This window comes from Corvus hawaiiensis, chromosome Z (assembly GCF_020740725.1).
Source record: "Corvus hawaiiensis isolate bCorHaw1 chromosome Z, bCorHaw1.pri.cur, whole genome shotgun sequence".
Classification (NCBI taxonomy): domain Eukaryota; kingdom Metazoa; phylum Chordata; class Aves; order Passeriformes; family Corvidae; genus Corvus; species Corvus hawaiiensis.
The window spans coordinates 47325096-47352101 of record NC_063255.1 but is presented as its reverse complement, the minus strand read 5'-3'; the positions used below and the strand labels follow the sequence as shown (position 1 = coordinate 47352101).

The 27006-nt window shown below is 40.6% G+C and overlaps 1 protein-coding gene across 11 annotated transcripts in view; it reads left to right on the top strand.

Moving 5' to 3' along the window:
* The window catches only part of PALM2AKAP2 (PALM2 and AKAP2 fusion), a 271083-nt gene that overhangs the window by 209798 nt on the left and 34279 nt on the right, over positions 1-27006 (top strand). For 2 of the 11 annotated variants that reach the window (XM_048292528.1, XM_048292527.1), the window contains exon 1: positions 8298-8540. The exons of 8 other annotated variants lie outside the window; for them this stretch is intronic. In XM_048292528.1, the coding sequence (XP_048148485.1) occupies positions 8481-8540 (60 nt within the window). In that variant the 5' untranslated portion in view covers positions 8298-8480. Of the gene's footprint in view, positions 1-8297; positions 8541-21959; positions 21966-27006 lie in introns of those variants that run through there. One more of the 11 variants, XM_048292530.1, reaches the window with a different exon arrangement.

Below are 27006 nucleotides of genomic sequence, written 5' to 3'. Positions count from 1 at the left end.
GATGAGGCTAATACATTGCAAGTTCCTAAGATTTTTTGGATTGAGTTGAGCTGGTCCCCACTCACCAGACTTACCCAAGTTGCATTTAGAAACTGTTTTTTATGTAGAAGAACACAACATCTACCTACTCCAAGGAAAATCAGATGAGTTTCACACTAATATTTCAACTGGCAGTTTTTTCTCCAATCATTTTGTCGTGCAACACCTTATTTGGCACAAATATTTATGGTATTACTCCTATTCCTAAGGAAAAAAGAAAATGTAACATAAAAGCCATGATAAAGCCATGCCATATAGCTGCTGAGCTTTCTCAGACAAGCTGGTGAACAGGAACATCTTTATGTGGCTGGAGCTGCTGGGGACTTTCTGGTTGGGACTGTGTCTTTCCATTTTCCCTCTTCCCATTGTAGTGCAAAAGTCAGTGCATGTGAGACCTAGATGTAGGCTTTATAAGAAGTTTTAGGAGGGAGGCTGAGACTTGAGTGAGCAAAGAAGAGCAGTTTTCCTCCATACCCAGTTTTGCAGCCATAGCTGCAAAGAGTTTTTGCCAACGGGTGCTGTTCTGAAGCGCCAAGATCTGTGTACCCGTGCAGGGGTAACCTCTGTTAAACCTTCCCAAGGCTGTGCAACCCCAAAATCAGCAGGACATAGAGCCTCTGAATGCCTGCAGATAGTGCCAGCAGTGCCCAGCCATGCTCAGGCATGCAGAAGAGGTTCTGGCAGAGGGGCCGGGACACAGCAGGGAATGGGGTGCCAGGAAGAGTGGAGCTGGTAGGGGGCCAGGATGTGGCAGGGGCTGGTGCTGGTAGCAGGGCAAGGGGTGTGACGCACGATTCAGAGAGGCTTGGATCCATATTTCTGAAAATTGTTTGTTGCATTCTGCAATGACTTGTGTCAGGGCGGTGCCATGAAACTGACGGTCTGAGAGGTGACCGATTTTGTGGTTGTGGTGGTACTGACTGCTGCAACACAAAGAGTTAGAGCATGGTGCAAAGGGAGAAGGGATTTTCTCCCCGAGTTCCCCACTGAGTTACTGAAACTTTCTCTCCTGTAAACAAAGTGGTTGCATGAGCATCCTCAGTTTCGTTTTTCCCTTCTGATGACATTTCATGCAAAGGAAATGAGCTGCAAGTGTTTAGCTTGGCACTGTAACTTTGGTAATCGTATCCAGGGCATAGAGTAGCATGGGCTGGTGCTTAATCATTCACTCATTAGCTCAGTGTCAGTTTAGCTTGGAAGACAATTAGAGGGTAAAGAAATTGTGTCGGGCCGTTTGAGAGGAGCAGGTGTAAGACAGTCCATGAAGGACGACATACTTTCTGTGTTTGGTGGTGCACTGACTCATTGCCATTTCAGCACAGCTGTTGCTGCTGCTACCAGTTTTAGAGAAAACGTCTGTATTTGAAATGCCCATCTGCTTGCAGCTATTGTCATCTCTTAATTGGTGTAATCCTGTTAGATGAGAGGGGTACAACTGTGAGCGGCTCCTGCACTGCCACCCACTGCCAGCACCTCCTGTGCTATGCACCCTTTTTTTGCCCATATGCTTTCTGTATAAATACCTTCCTTATGTACCCAGGTGTTTCCCTGAGGGCTGACATTACTTATGTGGCAATACAAAGAGGATTTCTTCCCTCTTTGGTTATGATTACTCACCAGTCAGGGCATTTCCAAAAGGGATAGGGGCATGACTTGACACTGAAGTGGTTGCACAGGGGTCTGCATGGACAGCCAAGAGATGAAATCCTGACATACAATTTGAGATTAAAGGAGCTTTACTTGTTTAGTCTAGAAAATTGCAGACTGGGATATATCAAAAGTTTATATATGCATCAGGGAGGGAAACAACAAGAAGGGCAATAGGTTACTAATCAAATGGTCAGTACTGGAAAAAGAACAGAGATGAACTAGATATTAGTAGATGTAGATTAGAAACTAGAAGCCAGCCCTTGAGGATCAAAACTAAAACTGCCATGGCAACAGTGGGAACAAATTTTCTTTGTTTTTTTAAAGACAGAGTTTGAAGAATTCCATGAAGATGATAAGCTGTCGTGCTTTCCTGCTGCAACAGGTGATGGGACCAGATGACACAGGAAATCTTGTTTCCTTCTTCCCTCAGTCCAATTCATAACATGCATTTGTTAAAGTTCCTGAAGCAGTTTTGCAGTGAGGTCTGAGATATTGCAAATGGAAAGCGTATTTGTGAATTTGAACTGCACACAAACATTGTTTTGAACTGTGAGCTGAACAAATTTCACGGGATTAGGAGGGGGGATGCTGAGCTGGTGGCTCACTAGCTGACCACTCGAGGTAAATATGATGGTTAGGATACTGCAGTGTCAATTTATGATGTGTAATATGGGTGTTTGTTCAGTTGGAATCTGAATTTAGACAAATATGAACCATTCTTTCCATTCTTTTTATTGAGATTACTCTTCAGCCATATCATCAGACAGACAAGCAAACCCAGCACGGCCAGGGCAGAGGTGGGCAGGATAGCAGCAGCTCCTTTGGCCTGGCTTGCACTGCCCTGTAACTGTGGCTGCCTGCTCTCCTTGCATCAGTATCAAAACCACAGTGCCAGCACCTTTCAAGTGCTGTTGGGCTAGTGAAAAGCCTGTTTTTCCATCCATGGTGAGTTACACTTGATCCCAATTGTTGTCATCTAAGTGCTTGTGATATTTTCTGCTAAACCACAAGAGGTTGCAGTTCCATGATTAGTACATAATTCCTTGTGTAGACAGCCCAGGGACACACTTGGCATATTACCTAGACAGGGACACCCTAGAAAAGCTGAAAAGGAGAACTGTTGGCCAGTTCTCAGTATTTTTCAGGACAGATTATGTACTATGTACTAAATCCCACTCTATCTTCTGTTCCTGTTGTTCCTTTTACACTGTGTGTCTCAGAGTTAGGATGATCTCTCTCTCTTTCCCCCCATAGCCATTCCAGTGAAGATTTTAAGGGAGTTTCCTCTTCTCCTAATAGTTTCAGGACATTTGTCATCTTTCCCGCTTGTAAAAATGTTTGGCTTTTGGTCTTTCAGAGGTTAAAAGGTGGTCAAGCAGCAGTTGTATTTGTTTTGAAAAGAATGTGAGTGAAAATTCAGGATTTCCTGCTTAGGCAGAGCCTTGTGATTACCAGTGAATGAGCCCAGTCTAAAGCTCATTGCACTCTACAGCCAGATACCCACTTAAATTCCTTGTGTTGTGAGCCATGCCTTAGCAGCTAAACTAGAGAACCTAGAGCTAAACTGGGGATTGCATGATGTCTTCTTCCCGTGATTTTGGTGGTAGGATTTGTTTCACAACATGCTAGGAAGCACCAAGCCAAGTAATTTTCTGTATGATGTGAAAACCTCATTGATCACGCCTCGATATCATCACTAGTTGTTTGCAGTGCACAGATTGATGTATTCAAGGGAAGTTTTGCAATCAGTGACTGTTAAGATCTTAGCCTTCATGATCTCATGCATTCCTTCTGATAAATGCAGTCAAGAGTCACATTCATGTATAGCTGCAGAGCATTTGTACAAAATACCTTTTTCTTACACCCTTTCTTACTGCTTTTCCTTTCAAACGGAAGGTAGAAAATTGTGGTCCTCAAGTTTCTTTTGTTTACTTGAATTAATCTTTCTAGACAGTTAGTCCAGCCCGTAGTCACCTAGTTAGTATTACTTGTTCTCACTTTAAAATATTATAAAAAAGTCTTTTTCTTGTGATGAAACAAGTTTTTCTAAGTGTTGAGAAAATAATTTAGTACTAGGCATTTAGTACACTTCTTGTATATGCTCTTATTGAAATAGTCCTTATGTTATTACTCCTTGGGTCACCTAGTACTAGCTGATGGTGTAACCACTACACATTCTTGTTTTCCCAGAGATGGCACGTTTTTGTAAGGAAGATGGACATTGAATAATAGCAACAGTGTTGTATCCACAGAAGTTTACCAGAAAACAGTGGAGATGGGTTTTGTAAGAAGAAACAGTTTATTAGACTGACTAAAAAAAAAAAAAAACCAGGGAAAAAAAAAAAAAGAAAAAACCCTAATGTTTTGGGCTCAGCACCCAATCATTAGCACACCTGCATAATAACTTGACTTTTTTTCACAAAGCAATAGGATGTTTTCTAGCTTCTCATGCTCCAGGCTTCACATCCAGGGTCCAGATAAAACTTTCCTGCTTTTTTTCAAGCTTCTCCATCTGTGTATGAAAATTTGCTTAGCCTTTGAGATATATGATTGGAAAAGACAGGCTTCTCATGTTGCTGATACTACATGTTTTGGTGTACTATCTGACATCTTGCATATACTGTCTGATGATAAAGATAACTTTGAATCTGTCTTTTATGTCACATATAAAATGGGGATTATGAAATGTTGTGCAACAGAAGAGGTAGGATGAACAAAATGATAAATTTAATTCAGGAGATTTAGAGACTGGCTGCTTTAAAATTTCTATCTTACTCCTTTCCAGCCTGGAGGCAGGAATGGATAATGAGGTTTTTATACCTGTAGGAGGATTCTTGCCATAGGAAGGGAAGAGCAGCAGTACAGTAGTACAGAATAACAGTAGTAAAAATAATAATAAAAAAGCAACAATACTAAAAATACCTGTCACTCTTTCCTGAGGAGCTTACCAGGCTGAATTCTTGAACTTTCTTGTTCAGTTCTGCAGTTCTTGTTTTTGCAATAAAGTGCTCATGACATTCAGTAATTACAGATGGAGACTATGCAGGATTAGACTCCCAAGTACTTTTGCCCAAATTTCATATCATCAAACCATGTATTTTGCAATTGTCAAACCTTGTGGTTATTTAAAGTCTTTGAGTGTTCATGGCCAAGACTGAGAGCCTCTGGCTCCTATGTGGCAGTGGCAGTGTCCTTTGCCAGCCAGGCTACATTCTGTACGACAAGTACAAATTGTTCCCTACCTTTTGTAAGGGAATAAAGAGCACAGTGATGCCTTATTCCTCACACCACTTCTGTGTTTGCACATGCAGATAGCATGGACAAAACCAAAGGCATTTCAGGGAATTTCAGATTCCCCTCTGTCAAATGTCAGAAGTGGTGAGCAGAGGAATGGAAGCGGAGGTCTTCCTCACACTTCTGGGACTGCAGTACACTCTCCTGCATGAGCCATTGCATTTCAGTGGGGCACTGAGGGACGAGGAAAATGTAATGAACCATTTCAATGGGCAGTAAAATGAAAAAAGAAAGTTTAAAATCTTGGGTGCCTTTTCTTCTTGGGTTCTTTGGATACCAAAACGAAAAAGGTGCAGTATGGATCAGTCTCATTCACTAATGTTATGTTAGGGATTAGTTCTGAAGTTTTCAAGGAAGGAAATAAATTAGCAGATGTCCTCATAAGCACGCTCTTTGCACACAGCTCACAAAATATGCTATAGACACCTCTCTGATAAAAGACACTGAAACTAAGTGATTTTTTCCGAGACGTCAGAGCCTGGGATTGAATTTGGTCTCCTAAATTCCAGTCTAATATTTTAGACACATGTGTTTTTCACAGCAGGAGGTTTTATCTCTTCGATGCAGTGTCTCATCTTCTTTACTCATGGACACCTGGAAGATAACTTTTCTGGCTTCATTAGCTTGAATAGGTTCTTAACCTTATCCTAAGGCTTTGTATTTATTGGGAAATAAAAGAAGGGGTGGAAGTGCAGCACTAGTAAATCCTGTAGTGTCAGAGTCTCACAGGAAGTCGAATGACCCTTGCTTGAGAAACAAAAACCACAGAATGTGGGTGTGATATTTATTGGTACGTGCTTTGCATTCTCCTCCAAGGACCAATTGCATTTTGCATTGCTACTGTAAATCCTGCCTACCTTTTCCAAGAAGATTTCAACACTAACTCTTCTGACAACAAGCCGCTGGAGGGAAATGCTGTGAGTGTTAGTATTTTGACTTCTGAGCCCTAGAAAGCTCTCCCCTGGTGTTAATGATTTTTGGTGAAAGGGAAGAATGACGGGCTTTCAGACACAGTGGGCATTCATTAGCATGTACTCTCTGTCAATAGACCCTGCTTGGATGGCACAGTCCCTTCTAGTGTGTCTGTTTGTTCGCTGTTTCTCCCTGAAGACAAGTCAACAATGGCATTGGCTTTCTGATCTTCATATGCAAATGTTTTTATTAACATCAGCGGCTCTGTGATCTCACTTAAAATTGGCTGTGGGCTGGAGATGTTTTAGTAGACCTGTTTTTTCCTAATTTAAAAGAAAGGGGGAAAAGCTTAGAGTGAAAGGGGAAAAAAGATGGCTGGCTTACTTCTGCAGAAAATAAGCAAATTATATTTGTATGTGTGTAAGGTCATAAAAGTTCAGATTATGCATTTTTAACTGTTTACTTGCATGAATTCTCTTTTCTTAATGCAAAAGATGTAAAAGCAGCTTCAATGTGTTGTTCACAGTTAATTAACTGTTCTAAATATGGCTGATATATCACCATATTTCCAGCTAGCTGGTTTCTGAGCTGTTCAAGAGCACTCAGTTGTTCCACTATGAAAATCAAAGATCAGAGGTCTTCTTTTTAAGAAGCTTGTTTAATATTCTATGTTAAGGTAAAACATTTTGTCATTAGTATTTTCCTTACGATCTCCTGGGTTTCAGGTATTTTTGCAGACTTAGTTCATTGTCAAGTCTGCAGAATTGTATCTTAGTACTTAGGTTGATCCATTCTGTATCTATATTCTCATTTAAATTTGGAGTTTAAATGCTGTGGTATTTAGAGTTAGATACTGTGGTATAAACTTCATCATATAGGTAATGAGGAAAAAGAAAGAAGAGGAAAAAAAGAAAGTTACTAAGAAGGTACAAGATGAAGATGCATGCAGACAGGCTTGTTTGTTTGCCACATCATTTGTTTGCAAATCTGGCCATGAGAAGGTTCAAAGGATGTGTATAATGACCATTTCTCACCAAAATCCACAGTCCTACCCTTGGCTGTACTGAAGTAACTTAGTGTTGCTTTAGCAGAAGGCAGCATTTCCTCTATCTTGTGTTTTAACCTAAGTTCTCCTGTATCCATGTTAGTCCAGACCTCAGGTGTGTGTGTTATTGCCAAGTACTTGGTCAAATCAGTACTTTAGTAGGGTCTGGCTGTTTTCAGTGGCTGTCTGTCCCTTCACTGTCAAGAAAGACAAAATATTTATGGGGAGGAACATTTTTTCAGAGAATTTTCCTCACAGAACAGTAGTGTGTGCTCCAGTAGGAGTCGCAGAACTATGCTTTCTGTACATTGAGCTGAAGGGGGAGCAGTGCTGAGCCCAGCCTCCGTTCTCTCGTAGGAGTGTCTATAGAGACAACTCTTGTACAGTTCTTCCTGCATCCCTGTAATTTATTTGGGTGGCATTGCTGCAGTACAAGTACTGGAGATAAAATATTGAGGTACACTGAGTCAGATTTGAGTCGATATAAATCTAAAATTACTTCTTCTCCCTCTATTGAAGCTAAAGAAAGAAACCAGGACAATCTAGTTGCTTGATCTGTTTGTATGGACTTGCATCTGTGATGGTTTGTGCATACAAACAACTGCAATAAAAGAAAAGCACATGTGGCAGTGATATGTGTACAGCATCCCACTGTTTTCTGGGCAGGAGTAGGGTTCACAAGTGCCTTTTTGGTTCATCAATGAAATCACATAAAAGTAGAAAATAACTGAGCTTTGCTCTTTTACCAGTTTAATGTCTCTGAGAATAGGCCTTATTCTCTAATTGAAAAAATGATAGCCATTGAGGAAAGTTAAACCATGAGCAAGGCTGCAGTATATCTTATTTTCAGCGTTGCAAAGACTTCAGTCGGGGGGTATTTTGGAGGAAACCTTTCAGTCTAATTTAGGGTGGTAATTTTATTTAATGTAGTGACTGTAACATGAGAGTGATCATAGCAGCTTCTGTGTGAATTTATTATTTATTATTATGCCGATTGCCAAGTAGAGGTCAGGATGCCGGAGACAGGGACAGGAGGGAATCCCTCCTGACAGGAGGAAGAGGGATTTCCTTTCAGTCAGGCTAAAAGGTAATAGCAAAAATAAAGAAGGCAAAGCTACAGATTGTCTCTGATAGCTGCTTCTGGACTTGTGAAGTAGAGTCAAATGCCTGCAATGGAAACACAAACAAACCCAAAATTTGCAGGAGAAGGAGCGACCCTGCCGTGACATGCTGTCCCCCATCCTCTCCTCTGAGAGGTGAGGAGTGGGAGGTTCAAAGGTTGTCATCCTATTTATGCTAATTGAGTTTGAGCTAAGCTCTTCCCGAGGAAAAAAGCCTCTTACTGAATTAGTTATTCAGTTCCTCGGGGTGCAAGTGGAATGGCTGTAACACTGTCTTAAGAGTCTGCTCGAGTGGCCCCTTGAAGAGTACATCTGAAAGATTTTTCTTTATTTAAGCATCCCTCAGATGCAAACCAACCCGGAGACCTGAGAGACTTGTGTGCCTTTTGCTATTTGTCTGTCTTCAAAAGGGGCCAAACATGTTCAGGTACACAGCACCCTGGCAGGTCCTCTGCTTGTCCATGGAGCAGGGTTTGAGGGTAAGAATGATTTATTTTTATAATATTGTTAAACAACCATAATTTGTAATTGCATGAATGTGCTGTAAAGGGGAGGCAGCATTAGAGCTACTTACACAGAAAATGAAGGATTTGTAGGGATGTGTCTTGTTCATTTCTTCATTGCATATTTTCAAATAGCTGTAACTTGAGGGAACAAGTCAGAAGTTCTGTGAAAACATATCGTGTATGTTTATATGTCTCTGCTTTTGTATTCATACATCAAACATACATCACTGTGTACCTCTGTGTAGGAAAATATTGTTAATAATTTTAAGTTCCATAGGCCCTTCTATCCTTAAGCTTTTGAAAGGTTTATAGGGATGGATTAATGAATTAAACCTCATAGCAGTCTTAGGAGACACATGTTAAGGTAGGATTGCAGTCTGGGTAAGTTTTTTATTCAAGGTCATGCATCAAGTCAGCAGCAAATAGGAGAGTGAAATCCAGAACTTCTGATTCTAAGTCACTCTAGTTGCTTAATAAATGTTAGTTGTCTTCTAAATTGGATTTTCTTCAAAACTTTTAGTGTTGAGGATTCGCAAAAGTACAATTAACTGTAGCAGTAGAACAACTATGGCCAGGATTGGCATCTGAAAAGTGTAACCTTAAATTAATTTGGGTGTCATTATTTCTACACTTATTCTCACAGTACATGGCAGTATTCTTTTCCATGAAACCAGTTTACTAGTCTCTGATGGCATTTAATATGAAAGAGTTAGTTTGCAATTCAAAAATACCTATTGCATTTCCTCAGCTCTCCTGATATTATCACAACTCTTGAAACACTTGGTATGGGTTTTCTTTCCAAAAGTGCCAAATGACAGAAGATCTTTAAACTTTGAAAATAGGTTTATAGCTTCAGAAGTTGCAACAAAATACTGGAAATTATGGTTTCTAAATAGTGTCTCCTGATCTGTCTTTTTCTGTCTCCCTCCTTGAAAGAGGTGAACCAAAAGAGGTGAACCAATATTAAAATGTTAACTGCACCATTTTGTTCTTACAATTAGCAAGACTTGTATCTCACTAGCTTTTATGATATCTGAAGTTTGATTTTTTCTATCAGTCTCTCTAGAAAGTGCGTACTTAAAAACAGAATGAGCAAGACCTGTGTACACCTATGTTTTCTATATGAGGACAGTTTGAATTTGTTGTTGCTAAGTCCATTTTGACTATTCCCTTTCTAATCCTTTTATCTTAAAGGATTCAACTATACAGATTGTATAGATCACTTATCAGTCATTACATAATCTTCTTTGGGATGGAGGTGGGATTTTGTGCTGTAAAAAGGGTGGCCCAGGACTTCCAAAGGGCTGGTATTTGTGAAATTTTCCAGCTGGAGCAGGTTCTCAGCTGGGTCTGGGATCCCTTTCAGCAGAGACTTTAGTTTCTCAACTATTCCTTACTATATCATGAAAGCTTACTTCTGAATAAATATGAATCTGCAATGTATGGTTTGCAAAATTAGCAGTTATCTAACCACAATTTCTGCAGAAGTTTCTCCCTTTTCCCCCTGGTGTCTTAATCAAGCATTACTGAAAAAAAACCCTCAGAAAGTCCATGAAGTGGTTTTTTTGTCCTGTTTCTATTTTAACATAGACAGATTCACAGTCATAAGTTACAGCATATCTGAGACACCCAGTATATTACCAGAAGCTATAGATGAAGAGAAAATTTGGCCATGTGTCCAGTGGGTCCCTGAAGGCATGGCATTCTTCATTGAATTCTATGCTGTACAGAACTGTGCAAGTACTAGAGCAATGATAATAAATTTTGGATGTTTGTATCCAAATGCATTAAGGTGTCAGAAAGCTGCCAGCATTGGCTGCAGTTCAGTGTCTGAGCTTCAGCTCAGGGTATTGCTTAAGCCAAAAATTAAATAGGGTGCCTGGGGAACACTCACATCAAATGAAATCAAGTGCCCACTTGCTGTCAAAAAAAGGTTAAAAGATTAAATATATTTACTGCCCTTGCAGGACAATATTGTGGTTGTGATACCAGCTCAGATAGGAATATGTGTATTTCTGTTCTAATTGCAATTCCTCAGGAGGATGGCCACTTCATGGAAGTAAGTGATACTCTCAGTGATACTCTCAGCTTTCTTTCCATAATTGCTTGCTCAAAATCAGCCAGAGATGGCTTCTCCCAAAAAAGTGGTACTGCATCCCTATGTGGATGAAGTAATGACTGCTATGACTGTGCCAGGCTATGAAGTCGTAGCCTGCTGTCTGCATACCAGCCATTCATTCCAGATGTGCATGGACTACTAGCCAGGATCAAGCTGTGAAGTGTTTTATGTAGAGCTGTGCTCAGAAAGTCTGAATTCCACAGGACTTTCTCTGGGTAATGCTGGACTGGTTTAAAACTTCAAGCAATATGGAAGGTGTCCATAGCCCCCCATGTACAAATCTGCCTTCTATGTGTTTAAAATAAACAGTGCAGTTTAATATAAATGTTTGGATTTGTTACTTATTTGCATTTCTCTATTGCAATGAGTTAATCTAGTCAAGCCAGTGATAAGTTTCATATTACCTTTTGCCTGTGCAGACACTGTTGTACATTAATATTCATTAAATCATATTAATTAGACAGCTGATTAAAGTATACTGTAGAGGAGTATATTGCTGGAGGAAGGCTGCAGTATTTCTTCTCTCTTAGGCCCAGCCAAAGTCACCATTTAGCATTTCATACTTGAAAGACTGTCCAGCTCACCATTGCATGTGATCAGCATTCAGGCTTACAGCATGCTTCTGCTGAAGTCCACAGCAAAATTCTCCTTGATTTGGACTAGTGCAGGGTTGAGTGTACAAAGATAATGTGACGGTAGTTTGAAGCTACTATTTATAGTGATGCCAAAAATGGAGAAGCTTTGCCGAAACATTATTGCTGGGGGCTTTGGAGTTAGCACAGGTATGATTAGTGAAAAGGCAGGGCTGCCTCTAGTCTCCTGGTACATAGCAAAACTGCTCTAAGGCTCATTAGGGGCACATCCAGGCAGTGCTGCAGTACAGATAATTTGTTTTAATGAACGCTGCTCATTTAAAAAGCTGTAATTTGTGCAAAGCCCTTAGGAAGTAAGGAGGAACTGCAGGAACATAAATTCCCTAAAGCAGAGTCGCAGTCTTTCCAGGTGTGTGACTAAAGGACATCATAAGCCTTACAAGAAACAAATAAAGGCTGTAAATCATCAGAGTTCTGCAGTTGCTCCATCAGGCTTGGCATTCTGATTTTTACTGAACTGTTGAGTCTGTATGTTTGCACTAAATTGTTTTGAATTAGATCAGAAAAAAAATGGAAAGGTCTTAACAGTAAAGGTAGATGTGGTCCTTTAATATTGTTGAGGTGCATTTGGCTGGGTGGGGTGGTGCTTTTCTTTTACACATACATCTCTTAGTTCTAGCGTCTCTAGATTTTTATATTTTATCAAGTGATGTGGTAAAGCCAGGATTTGGAAGAAATACTCACTCATTATGATTACTGCAAATAATAGTTTCTAGCTGGTGGTTCCTGGATTCCAACTACCACATATTCCTAACTATGGCACTGAAAGCCAATACTTAACCAAAAGTGTTCTCAGTATGTCTCCAGTGATTCAGATGAATCAACTCATGGCTGCTTGTCTTCAGACTAAAGAGCTGATACGATTTCCTGACATTTTTCAGGCAGGAGAAGCTTGAGCGTGGTATCTAACATAACTCCCTAGCTCTTACAAGAGCCTGTGTTGCCAGGCAAATAAACAGCACTGCACAGTGAAAAACAATCCTCTTGTCTTACATCTGAAGTGGTGTTTTCAGACTGATAATCTGTCTTGATAGCAAGTAGATACAAAAGCATGCTGCAAGGAGCTGACTTGCACTTAATATAATGCAGTAGCAGAAGATGACTCCAGTTGCATAGACTTGGATCACATACTGCCCGTTCTCAGCATAAAAGGTCCTAGCAAAGAATCTCAGTGTTCTATAAGGTAAACTTCAGAAGAGTGAGCCGTGAATGCCCGCCGTGGCTGGATGGTGCTTGCTTGCACAGAAGTGTTTTTGTCCTCTCTGTACTGCCTTTTTTTTTTTTTTTTTTTTTTTTTTTTTTTTTTTGAGTGTTGGAAAGTGAGCATTTTGCTGGAAATCAGAGTTCATGTGACTGAAGGAGCATAGAAGAATTTTTAAAGAGTAACTATCTAAAAGAGTTTTTAAAAGTAAAGAAAAGATTCTAGCTTTTTCTGGTAGCAGAGAAAAGCTTGGAAAAAAAGTCAGACTCACTGTTAACAGCTTAAAAACATGAGGAAAATAAAAAGGCTTATATAGCCACATTTTTGTGCTGGCAATTCTTGGCTTCCTGAGACTTTAATAATGGCATCTGAGCAAATGGGATTATTTTTATTGCTGTTTGATTAGGGAGCTTTAGTTCCATCAAGTGCCAGCAATACCAGTTTGTGCACATTATTATAGTAACCTGGGTCATTTAATCTCTATTAATTGCTAGTCACACTGCTACACACTGCACTTAAACCACTTCTAGGCTGTTGTTTCTGTTCCTACGTGATGCCCTTCTGCCTTTCAAAAGTGTTCCCAGTTGTCTTCAACTTCTTTTTCCCTTCTTAGTTTTCAGTCTTTTAATGCTGACCCAATGGAACACAGGTCTGCTCTCACTGCCCTTTGTTTTTCATATGACTGAGAGATTGGAGACAGCCGAAGAAAGGAATGAGATAAATTGGGGAAAGGAGGAGTGATGATATCACCAAATTCCCTGACCTGTAAACAGAAGCTGTCCAGCAGAAGTGTCTTAAGCTGTTTTGAGCTGTCTACTATGTTTATTGTCCTCGTTCAGTGAGAGAGACTTTCAGGACTCCTTTTCAAGAGAGTTACAATTGTTGTGTTTGAGCTGCTGTGTACCTTCATTGCCGTCTCCTGGCAGTAAATTAGGAATTCTGATTATGTGTTTATGAATTTATCTGGGCCATTTTGGTATAAATTCTAAATAATTAAAACTTGTCTCCACTTCCCATTAGAATATCTTTGCTCGTTTTGTGCTGGGAAAACATACATGGATATAAATACAAAAACATTGAGCTTTTGCTGAAGTCAATTTTTTAATCATAATTCCTGGAAAAAGAACTTGTCCAAGCCATGGAAATCATCAGGGAAAACAGTTCTTGAGCAAAGTCATAGTAAAATATATCATTAATCATAACCCGCCCACATCTAGGCATCGTATCACCAGACACTTCACTGGGGGAAGGAACAGTACTGTTGATATTCATGACTCACTATATTCATGGGTTATAAAGTTAAAAGCATCAGCTGTGATCCCATTATGATTGGCATTGTGACACAGACTAGTGGATTTCCCCAAATTGATTTTTGTTTGGATTACATCTTATCTTTTAGAAAAACATCCAGTTTTGATTCCACATGTCCTATAAGGGAGTATTAATCACAGCCCTTAATAAATTGTTCCCTCCATTAATTATAACCACTGCTAAGGTCTTCCTGTTCGAAAATAGGCATTATTTTACTCATGGTCTTCCTGAACACTCCCCAGTGCAATCAGAAATGTCTTGTGCTCCTTCCTGCTCTGAGAGATAGGCTTTGTCTGAAAATTGCAGATTGGGAGGCTTTTTTGTTTTTTACCTTGCATAACCTGTGAGGTTGGAAGAAGTTATGGCTTATGGCTTTAATTACAGTCTGTCTAACTACCTGGAAAACATTCTCACTCTCTTCCTTCAAGTCTTACCCTTGTGATGCCAGCACACACCTGTGGCTGAGAAGAGTAATGCTGATGGCATGTGCGTGACCGCCACTTTTCATTCATACTGCTTTCATCTTGTTGTCACCTGATACTGCAGCCTGCCTTCATGTGTCCACCTCTTTGCTAAGCTCTCGTTGGAGGCTGTGACCAGGTTATTATTGCTGGTTTAGAACTAGGATTTTATCAAGAACATTGAGGTCCCCATCTGAGCTGTGCTGAGAGCTTCTGAGCATTTATCAGATTTCCTGATGAAATGGTCAAGGTGAAGTGCCTTAGTTAAGAGTTCTTTTCGCAGTTTCAGCATAGTTTAGGGCTGTACTTATATTACCATTTCCACTACGAAATTGCCATGTGCGTTGACATCAGACACATGCGGACTCATACTTAGGGTTGGATGAGGAGCACTGGCAGCCACTCACACCAGTTCCGAGATGAACCCAGGATCCATGTGGCCTCCAGCCTGAATTACTAGGCCAGAACGGTAGTTCTCCCAAACCCAGGAATGAGGCATCTGTGTGCAAACCAGAGCAGTGGGGGGGTCTGCAACACCGAGGTGTGAGTCTGGGTGAGCTCTGCTTTGAAGACATTCCCTTAATTATGCTGCAGGTTTGGGCAGTGCTTCTGTGGAATCACCTCACAAAGCTATGATCTTTTCTTTATTCTTTTTGAGACGCTAATTGGTAAGAAGTGATGTCGCTGCTAACGCACTGATAAGCACATTAGCTATGTTGTTACTTAGTTGCTGAGATGTTCACAATTCCTTAGTTGAAGGCATATATTTCCTTTGGGTAATTTCTGCTTAGCTGACTTACTCAGCAATGCTCTGTCCACATGTGTTTCCTGAAATTATCAGCTGACATAATATGAAATACTGCTTCATGCATGTCTATACAAAGTTGGAAGGTACAGCAAAGCATGATGGTTTCCACTGAACAGAATACCAGGATGGTATGAATGGCGTTTCTGGGTAGAAAACCAAGACTCTTTCCATGCCCTCACAGAACAACACAGAGGTCCTACTCAGGGCCTGCCTAGGTCAAGTTGAATTATCCTTCTACAAGCTGGGTATTTTCCCTTGTAGTGGACAATGTGAATAATGATGGTCCTTGGTTAGGAGAAATGTCAGCCCTTGGACTGTGGTATGGGTGTTTTAGACTCAACGATCAGCAAACTCTTGAAGTAGTCTTGGCAACTTTCCTATACAGGCTGTGGTGAAAATCAAGTAGTATTGTACTCCTTTCTTTTCAGAATCTGAGATTCTTAAGCACTGTAAGTTAGCGATTGGATTGGCATTCTAATGTATATTTTATTTTTCCTCTTGATGGGACAATGACAACCTCAAATTTGTCATTTATTGAATACTTGAAATTTAGCATTCAGATCTGAATGTATATACATCAGTAACATCTAGATCTATCTGTCCTAGAAACAGGTGTCAGAAACCAGTTCTGGGAGTTTGACCTTAAGCATCAGGATTCCAGCAGTTTTCTTTTAAGGGCCTGGTCTGTATGTTTGTGGTTCCTAAAAACAATGAGCTCTGCTTTCAATACATCTGGAGCTGGTCCAGATCTCTGCTGTTGTCCATGTGCAAACTGCCACTCACCATTCCAGAAGAGAGGCTGATTCCCACGTTCATCCCACTTGCAAACAGCAAAACAACTTGGTTTTTCTTCAAGTGGCTTTTTTTTCAGCAAGTGACTTTTTAATGGTACACTTGTATCCTTGTATTCACAGAATTGTTCAAAGTTCGTGGTGATTCTGAAGTGGTGCTGTGATTATGAGTTTAATTTTATTTGCCTTTTAATACTGCTAAGAGGATTTTTTTTCACCGGTGATGTAAGAAATGTTAAATGCTATCTGATGAAAATACATTTGTTATTTATAGGTAAATCCAATTATTTAGTTAGTTAATGGATCTTAAAAATAGCTATAAGAAATGGTCATTCATATATTTGCCAACAACTGCTTGCTATTTCCCTCCTGAAAAACATCCATTGTGATTGATTTGTGAGTATTCAGCTTTTTGAAAGGAAAGCCAGACCTGTTAGCATAGCTTTATATTGCATGTCAGAGAGAACAGACAAATCAGTGCTTATTGAGCCACCCTGTAATTGCATTAGTCTGTAAACTTCTGGTGGCCTGGTTTCCTCTCTTATTAAACGGAATGAGAAGGGCTGGAGACATGCTTGAATACTTGCACTTGTAGATTAGACATTTCCTTTTTTGGAGGTTGGCTTTACTGGCTTGGGTTTTTTTCCTTAAAAACGAGACATGGCTTTGGTCTGGTGTTATTTTTTGTTCTGCCAGAAAACTGTAATGCATTATGCAAAAATGTTCATTTGTTCTAAGCTAAGATTATTTATAGGTCAGAGTTCTCACATGATGAGTACTGCCAGTTTTAGGTCCTCATAAGGAATACGAATTCAATTTTGAGATTAGCTGTTGTATTTGTTTTTTTAGTTACAATAACTAATTTAGGTCCCTGCCTCATTTTGAGTGTGTCAGTTTTGATAAATGGTATTCACCTCACAAAACTCTGCTGTCTGTCACTTTGTGAGTTACAAAGTACATAAAAAGAAAAATAAAATAAATTTTCTTCTTCCTCATAAAAGTTCTTTTTGAACACTGAGTTCTTGTTAAGCTGTCAGTCAGAAAGGGAAACCACCAAATGTCAGTCAGGGTGGGGAGGAGGTAGGGGGCAGGCAGGGATTGCTTTGATGTTTTTGTTGTGTGAAAATCAGCTTGAGTTTTTTCCCAGCATCCTGAGTTTCTAAGCTCCTGCATTAAAACCAGAGAAGCCAATTGGGGGCAATAAAGTTAGACAGGTGCTTAAGCATTTTTTAAGGAGCCTACAGCAGGAGGAAGCAGTTTTGGGCAAGGGGAAGGAGTTTCTAATGGGATGCCACAGGCACGTATGGCTGCTTCAGCTGAGAGCTGCCTCTCTCCCAGTCTCTTCCCCAGGCCCTGTGGCTGCTCCTGAGAAAGTAAACAGCCAAGGTTTGCCCCAAATCTGCTGTATGACCTGTTCAGACCAGAGCTAGGCAAACACCAAACAAACAGCTTGTACTCCAAATGTTAGGCATTCAGCCTATAAGTAGTTACAGTTCCAGCCCTTTTACAGTATGTATTAATAATGCAAAACAAATATCGATGTTAACTCTCTCTAGCAAGCTAAAGCCCTGTTTACGACCCAGTTGTTCAGAGAAGCAGCAGTTAGAAATGAAAGCAAAGCTGAGATACTGTCTAAGGCTGTGATCCTGGAAGGGCAGATGGTGTCCTTGGAGTGCTCCATGGTTACACTGTTGCCCTTTTCTAAGGGTATATGTTCAGCTGTGGAAGGAAGAAAGATCAATACAAAACCCCAAAAAAGGACTGATTGCGGCATGAGTGTTTAGTTTGGTAGACAAAGGACAGCTGTCATAAGAAATTTCTCACAAGCCCCACACTGTCTCTTACTGACAACAGTCCTTGCCCTCCCTATGGTTGTGTGCAGAACGGTTGTCTGTGGGGGAAGAGGTTTCAAACTGGACAAATGTGTTAGAATTTCATGCTAGAGTAACGATCTTACAACAGGAGCTGTGAGTTGCATGGTTTCCCCTGTTGGTGGCTCCCTTTCAGTTGGTAATGCTCCACAGGTAATTCACAAGGTGGTAATCCAGCTCTTCCTCCCAGAGTTTGAAGCTGCTCTGCCTTTTCCCCTGAACCGTGTTACAATTTTGTGTGAAATTTTGGGCCAGTTTATGCTATGTATTGCAGGAAAGGACAGCTACACTGGAGGGTGAGGAGGTGTTGTCACAGAACCATTCACCAGCAGCTCCCAGGTAAAATCTCAGAGCCTTTACAAGGCATCTTGGGTGCAGTGTCATACTAAGGCATTAATGCCCAGGCATCTAATTCACAAGTTTGTTTCCTTGTCATGAGTCAAATATTTGACATGCTGCTTAATGCTTATTATTTTTTCAAGCATTTCACCAGTTTTAGGTTGTCGCAGTTTGGTGACCTCCTTAATTTTACAAAACCTTCATGGTTTTGTAAAATGGACTGAGAGGGTAGTCTGCTACAGAAAATGTTTTTTAAAATACTGATTGCAAATACTCTGTGAAATTAAGGTAATTTCCTGGCATGTTGTGAAACACCTAGATGCCTACAGTGTGGTTAGAGGTACTTGTATGGTGGGACTAGAAGTACACAAGGTGTTGTTCTGCCCATTATCCCTGTAACAGCAAAAGAATGACAGAAAGGCGTTATGTATTTCTTCTTATGCCTACACTTTCCAGACTGCATCCGTTAATACATGCAATTGCAGTGCCATCCCATGTTTCTCCAGTTGCCTCTGTGCAATTTTTCCTACAGGAGTATAGGTTGGGAAGACAATTCAAGCTGGGCAGCCTTTCCTTTGCTTAGAATTTGCCATGAGGTAGGATATATTGTTAAGTGCATAGATGCAAGAGATGAAGCTCAGCATAAAGTCATCCTCTGGCCCCACAGTTACCATAGTGAGAACTGCTCCCTGTCTGTTTCCCTCTAGACATATAGATAGATATAGATGGATAGATAGATAGATAGATAGATAGATAGATAGATAAATAGATAGATAGATAGATGCCACAAAGAGGAAGGGACAAGCTTGTTCTCCATGCAGGTGTGATTACTGCAATTCCTGAATGTTCGCTGCAGCAGAGAGCTTCTCACTGCTCCTACAGACAGCTGTAGACAGGGGACACAAGCTAGAACAACATTTGCAATTACTTTCCAAAACCCTGCATTCTTGTCATTGTTAGAGCCCTCATTTGCTGAGCAGTTGATTTGAGCCCAGGAAATCATTATGGGTTGATTTTATTGTTGCTATTATTGTAATAGGAGGAGGGAATTAAAAACAAATGCCTCAGTGCTGATGTTTGACTAGAGTGAGAGACTGATCTGTAAACCCAGATTGTAGCTGAACACTTGGAAAAGGCCAGGCAGGAGGACTGCTGGGCAGTTGATGAGCTGTGTTTCAGCATTATGTTCTGAGTGGGATCCATACATAGAACCTCAGTGGAAGCCAGCTTGGGCAGAGGCAGGGTGAATGGGCTCAAATCACAGGATGTTGCTATTGCAAGATGCTACATGGAAGGAACATGGCTTGATGCACTTAGCATGACCTTTTTTACAAAGATGCAAGTAGGCAGTGGATAGAAGAAGCCAGAGGAAGAAGAGGAACAGCTGGCACTGAACAGAAAGCTTGAAGAAAACCAGTGATCAATAGAAGGAAGAGAAAACATTCTGGAAAAAACTCAGGAAAGAGAAATTTCAGACGCACAAGTTAACATGTGTAATCACAATTGCAAGTTCTCCAGTCTCCAAGAAGGAGCAGCTCCTGTTTGTCTCTCACAAGTGATGGAGCAAAGAAGGCCTCTGGCAGGTGTCCCCCATGGAGCATCTGTAATACTCAAGGCTGGCCAAGAGTGACAACAAAAGAGTTTCCTCTTAAGTGACAGCAATGATGGGAGGCCTCCTGTCACTGATTGTTGTCTCAGGGTCTGGCCCATAGTTGGCAAGTGGTGAACCTTTTCATTAATAAATTAACTTGAAGATGTGTCTTACAGCACACTGACGGGGCAGAGCACTTGGAGGGTAGGCTCCAGCAGCTAGGGAACCACTGTGTGTCTTCTCATCTGTTGCTTTGAGCAGTGTAGACTGCTGCAAGTGCATTTGCTATGTCTTGCAAGCAGAGGTAATGAGCTTAAGATTAGCAGTATAGCAATATTTGGAGAGGTAATTAGCAATATATGGAGAGCTTCAAAATGAACATTGTGTGTTCACAATGTGTGTTCACAGTGTATTTACAACTGCTGCAATGTCTTTTTGTCTTGGCAAAAGATGTAGGCAAGTCTTAGTGTGAAGGAAAATCAACCCTGTAAAAAAAAATAAAAACAAAAGAAAAAGGAGATAAACAGTTGCCCCGGATAATTCTGAGATTAGTAAACTTTCAACCAATAGCACAGTATTTATATAGTAAGATTTGAGGTCTGTCAATACTTAACAGTTTGCACTGTCTGTGTACAGGGCCTAATTCATATGTTTAATCTCTAATGACAAGAAACTGACAGATACCGCAACACTGCCCAGTTAGGGTATCAGCAACAGTCCTAAAAGCTCTCTATTTCACACAAGAATACAGATTTACAGAGAGCTTTTCACTATCAGTTCTTAAATGAGGACTTAAATAAATTTGCAGGAGGATAATTTTTAGAAAACGAAAATCATGTCATTAAGAAATCATGTAATGTTCTTATCAATAAAAATAGGCTCTTCCACATGTGCTGTGAATTAATTATCACACAGGTAAAAGTTATCTGTAGCCAGCCCTTTAATAAGGCTTGGGTATTACACATCTTTTATTCAAATTGATACTTCTTTTGAAGTGCACATGAGTTTCACAGTCTCAGACTTCAAGATTAAGTATGTGCAAACCTGTATGCACATGTGTTGATTTTCAGAGTGCCTTACCTTTTCTTTCATTTATGTGAACTTGAGCATCTACCTTGTCCTAGGACAAGTTGTGCTGCTTGGGAATGTCTTGTATTTGTGAGGGGTTTCTGCCTCACTACAGTAAATCTCCTTCAGCATTCTTCTTCACTTCCCCCTCCAGAGTGTGAAAGACAGTTCAGATGTTTCCTACCCAGCATTTTTTTAAATAAGAAAATATTATTGCATCAGAGGAGTGTGCTTATAGTGGCACATGGTGCTTGTTTCAGTGCATTTACTGTCAGCAAGCTCATTCCTGTTCTTGCCTGTTTAATTTTATAGTTGAATCTTGTATCTCAGAAAGCTATGGAATTTCAGGGGGGATCCTGATTTTCAGGAGAATTCATGTTGTTGTATTGCATTTCACTTGCTTAGAGAGAACCGAATTATTTGCACTGATTAATTACTTGAAGAATGAGCTCAGTTTTAATGCTGAACTTATGTAGGATATTATGCTGCAATTGTATCTACACTTCTTTGCACATTGCCATCAATTCAGTGAAGCTTAGTTTTATAGCAGGGAGCATTAAAGGAAGTTTATAATGACTTGGAAGATAAACCAGCCTGACACAAGCTTATCGGTAAGACACTACTGGAAAAATTTAAGTAATTGCCTCTAAATGCTAGAAAATCACTGTGATTGGGGAATGCATGTTTGTGTTTCTTTTGTAGTTGAAGATGCCTTAACATTTCCTGAAATGTTCATTTGATTAAGCATCACAGTTCTTATCTTTGTTTGTGTGGAGTCTTGCTGGATGGCATCATCCTCCACTGTCAATAGATGTATGTCTAAGACTTAAGCTTGTGACCAGTAGACATCTTCCTTGTGCTTGCATTTCCCACATCTTTCTGGAGTCATAGGAAAGCAAGAATATTCATTTCTTGAAAGTTTTTATGAAATGAACTTAAGCTGTGGTTTTAGACCAGAAATGGCCTGCCTGTACCTCCTAAGGTGTGTTCAGCAGTTCTTCAAGGAAAATGCAATTGTTTGAATCCTGAGCTCTTGCGAAGTTTAGCCTCAGAATTTGCTGCCTGTCACAGGAGAAACTTAACATCAGTTGGCCAGTCAGCATCGTTGTGGTGCTATGCAGGATTCCCTCTGAACACTCTGCTGGTGCTGGGTGATGGTGAAGGGCAGGGGGTTCAGGGTTTGGGGTGAGAGGGAGGAAATCAGGGGAAAAGAGTTTGAAGGATCTTTTCCCTGGCATAAAGTAATTTTAGTGCCGCTACTGTTGTTCGATAAAGAGAGCTACCCTGTTTAGAAAAAAACAGCTACCCTATTAATGAAACAAATGAATTGTTATAGAATAAAGTTGGGTGTGTTTTGACCAATTTGCCAATATTAAGTGTAGAAGAAATAACAGCTGAGTAATTGCAGCAAAAGAAGCATTAAATGCAGCTTGAAACACACACATATTTTCTAAGCTTGGGGCCGTTTGCCATTTTGTAGTATTAATCTTGGTTTGTAGTAGACTGCTCATAATCAATTTATGTTGATAAGCTGTCCTGTGCTTCTTACTGGTCTCCTTTAGGTAAATGGCAGATAGCAGTGAGTGCTGTTATTGTAAACAAGTGTTCTTTTTTGTTCTAGATGGTTGAGATCTCTCCTTTCCAATCTTTTGTGTATGTGTTTAGTTAAAGTACTGTGTCTGTTCAAAGCTACAGCAACTCTGCATCTAGAAGACCACCACATGGGAAAGAGTTTGACTCCACAAAGAAATTATGCTTCCCATAACTCTGAACATTACTCTCTGTTTTGCAACTGCAGGACATGTAACTTTGCAAGATGGCAAGAGTTAAGAAGCTTAAGATTTTGGCTGAATTAATAGAAATTAACAAACATAACTCCATCTTGCAAGACTGGGAGTCTGGGAGTTACCTAAACATTTTGTTCGGTTTAAAACCAAACATTTTTCTATCAGCTTTTTCAAAATTCCTGAGGATCTTTGTTTCCAGCCACCTTATCTAAACAAATCAAAACAAACACTGTGCATAGGTTCCTTGCTACCACAATAAATTGCTTGTTTTAACTGGGGTGGTTGTGGACTGGTTTGATTTGGGATATTTTTCCTTGTCTTTTGTGTTTGCCTGAGAAACAGCCTCAGCGTGTAGGATGACAGGTCATCTCAAGTGCTAACAACATTTAAAATCATTCCAGAGAAAGCTTCTTCAAATTACCTTGTGTTTAGGAGAGGCAGGAGCCTGCACAGGACCATTCCCATTGGGCAGCTGATAGAGGACTGCTCAGTTATCCCTTTGGTGTCCATGCACAACTCACACCTAGAGCACAGAGCAGCTATAGATGGCTTGCAGCAGGGCAGAGTGGCTTCCTACTCCTACTGTGAGTGCAGGTCAGGCCAGCTTGGGTTATCTCACCTTGAAGACTAAGGAGGCACTCAGATGCTTGCATACCCCTCCAGTGAGAGATGCTTAAGTAAGCTTTAGACTTTTAAACCTCAGAAGAGTGGAGGTGAAGAGTTTACTGCAAAGTGACTGTAGTACATGGCCACAGGAATCACACTGCGTGATGACAGTGGTCACATGTGACGTCACAGGTTGTGGAGTTTTCACTCACCTCAGTACCCACAACAAAAGTGTGTGGGTAAGACAGCACTTTTGAGAGGCACTGAAAAAGTGGAGAAAAGACAAGAGGAAGTCCTTCCCCCACTAAATGGCTTGCAACAAACCCAAGTAACTTTTCATTTCTGATTCCTTGTTTGCATGCGAAAGCACATAAGGAGATGAGCAGCTCCTTAAATATTAACTGTCAGTATCTGAGGAAAAGAAGTAAGTGGGATGCTGTATGACCTTTCTCACTTGTTTTTCCAGCCCTCATCTTTTCATGACACGTAGCATTCTCAGCTGATTGGCATTTATGGCTCCATCCCTGGTAGTTTTGACAAGGTATTTTATGTTTGCTCTGCTGGGAGTAGTAAACATGCCACATGCCACTTTGTTTTTGAATGGAGAATGCCCCCAAAGCCCCAGTTTTCAGAGCAATCAAGTGTGAACACATCTTTTAAGAAGTTTTACCTGTTCAGCATGGAAATACAAATGAAGACCAGTTTTAGCTTTGGAAATGAATTTCAATCCAAATGGCATCAAGAGAGGGCCTCCAGGTATTCTTTGGGTTGTGTTGAACACAAACTCTTCGTTTTCACCAGGGTTAAAGGTTTCCTACTTACGTTACGTAGCCCAGCTTCCAGGGTGAGTAGACATTCATGTGAGTACATGTACAGACTGGAGGCTTTTTTTTTTCCAGAGAAGCCATAGTCTTTTTCTGCCATAAGAACACACAGCCCTGACAGTAAGCAGTGTCAGAGCAGTAAGCAGTGTCCCATGTGAAAGTGGCAGCAAAAACCAGCTACTTTGCACCTCCTCACTGCAAATCATCAGAAAATGCAAAGCACTAGTGAAATGTAAGAGCCCCCTCTGCTCCCTCATTAAGGGTTAATGTGAAGGTTTCCTATTGGAATTTATTTTGGTAGCCATCCTTGAGTAATTCATGCTGAGCAGTTATTCTCCTGCTGCTACAGAGGCAGTCAAGACTTTGTCTGAAACACGGGTTTCAGGTGGGGGGTCCTCTCTGGAAAGGAGAGGTTTGAGGTGTGAGTGTGCTGTCCATACTGCCGATCTCAGAAACTGGTTTTATTTCTCTCTTACACTGGTTGTCTCATACTGTTCTTCTTCATAAGAACAGCAGGTCTGGTTACAGTGCCAGGGGAAATTAAACTGACAGAGCCAATTTGTACTCATAAAATAAATAAAAGTGGCCTTTGGGTTTAAAGCGTGTGATTTCCTCAGAAGGAAGAGGAAGAACAATTAAGATTGCTCACCAGATTAAATTCTTTGTAATTGCTTGTTTTCAAATAGCCCCTTAAACAAGAGGAAATATCCAAGAAAACTATTTATTTTAAAAAAGTTTTTGTTGCAAAAAGGAATTCTGTCAAACTGCCTTCCCTGGCTGTTAGGAGCTGTCTCTGCCAAAAAATTGAAAATTAGCTTGTGAGCAAGTATGATTGGACTGGCATCACAGGTGAATGGGCACCTGCTCAGAAAACTACATCCCCTCCCCTGAGATGTGCTCCCTGCCTCTCTTCATCCTGATGGGGCCATGCAGAGAGGTCATAAATGTTTTACCTGGAGAGAAGGCTGGGGAATGGAGCAATTCACTTAAAAGTGAAAAAGCACTGAACCAGCGAGTGACAGGCTGGCATTAAAAGCCTTACCATATGTCCTGTGTCTTTGTTGTTTTACTCTGGTTCCTTGCACAGGATGCCCTCTGATATTCACCACCCATATTTAACTCTGCTGGCTTGGTAAGGGTAGATTTGTAGAGGAGGTATTAAAAATGAGAAGGAGAGCCTTAAAATGTTTAGTAAACTCCAGCAGTCGTGTGCTTAAGCACCAGTTTTGCTTCCAGCAGCCAGCCTTCTGTGGCACTTCATTTTACAGTCCCAGACAGAGATGTCTGTGGAGATCATAGTTTGAAAATATTGAGCAGAAGTGGTGACCCTGGGCCTGTCAGACCTTCCCTCACGTGCAGGCAACTTTGCCGTCATAGAGAGGAGAACAATAGCACTTCCTCCAGTGAGGTATGTCATGAAAAGACTGCTGATACAGAAGGGGGTAAGGGAAGAGTTTTGATACTTGTTTTTTCTTCTGCTATTGCACATCATTAATTTAATAGTCATTTAATAGTCATAATGGTGGTAGTCCAACAGACTCAGAAAGTCAGGCAGGGTATTTACTCCCTGAACAGGAAGGGGACGCACAAGAGGATTTGTTTCATTTATGTTAAGCTCTTATACTTCCATGAAGAGGAACACTTTTCTTTTCCTTTTCTTTTTTTCCCTCTTTTTTTACCCTTCTCCCACAAGTTAAAAGAGCAGAATTAACCCTTTACAAGGTTGTAACAATGACTCTGTGGTTCAAGTGGTACAGGTACAGTGTGGGAAGGTGTTTGGGCTGACAGGGAAGCATCTGTGGCCTGAGGTAACTGAAAGGGCTTGTGCTGTAATACAGGTACAGTGTGGGAAGGTGTTTGGGCTGACAGGGAAGCATCTGTGGCCTGAGGTAACTGAAAGGGCTTGTGCTGTAATTTTGTTACTGCTTAATCAGAAGATACAACACTGCAAATCACTGTTTCTGCCACATTTTTAAAAAATGTGTGTTGAACCAAAACCCTAAGCTGAAACCAGCTGCTAAAATCTGGTGTGTTCTCTCCCAGAAACAGTCATAGCGTAGCTTGTGCCCTACATTCAGCGCCTCATCATGTATAATGAAGAGGGTACATGATGTATTTCCTTCACAGAGGAGGGCTGTTTCAGATTAAAGATGCCTCCCAAAGCGAAGGCCCTGGCAGAGAACTTGGTGCCACCTACATATTTTTCCTTGACTGGTTGAGGTCTTGCTTACACGCCTCATCTGCCTCTACAGGTGGCCTCTTGGCATGGGCAGAGCAGTCGTGTGGCTGCTCAGCACCAGCATTCCACACGACCTGTCACTCTGAGAGACGAGTTTGGCTGCAGACCTAAGGATCCTCAGAGCTACAGAAAAAAAATAGGAGTTGCCTGCTTACACTAACATTTCATACACACAGATTTGGCCATGAAACCCAGCGTGCTTGGATATAATGTGCTTTTGTGCTGCAAATTTGGAAGATTAGGGTCTGAAGCAGGTAAATCACTTTGTAAGGGTCCTTTTTTTTCTCAGATTCGGAGGCCAGCACTCTGTCTTTTGTAGTCTTGCCCTTGATGTCTCTAGAAGATAGTATTTGCTGATGGTTCAGCAGATCTCTGATACTGATAGAGACTCTTTACCAGAGAAAAGCATTTCACTCTTGTAGACCTACTTCATTTCAGTATGGCATGATGTAGGGGACCCAGGGGATTACTGGTTATAGTCATGAAGAAGAGTTGGTTAAAAATTGAGATATGTCAAGAATCTTTGCACTTCAGGAAGTTAAAAGGAATAATTTTTAATCATTCTTGGATCATTTTGAGTTAGATTTCTTCATTTTTATTTGTTTCTTGATCGTTCAGCTGTTTCAAGTTTCTGTTTGAACTTTTTGTTTCAACCAAGAACACTACAATTTCTATTTATTTTTAAAAATAAACTTCAGGTTCTTTTGGATGGGACTGATGCTTTAAAGGAAAGAAAAACCACAAACAACAAAAAGTAGGAAAAACCCCAA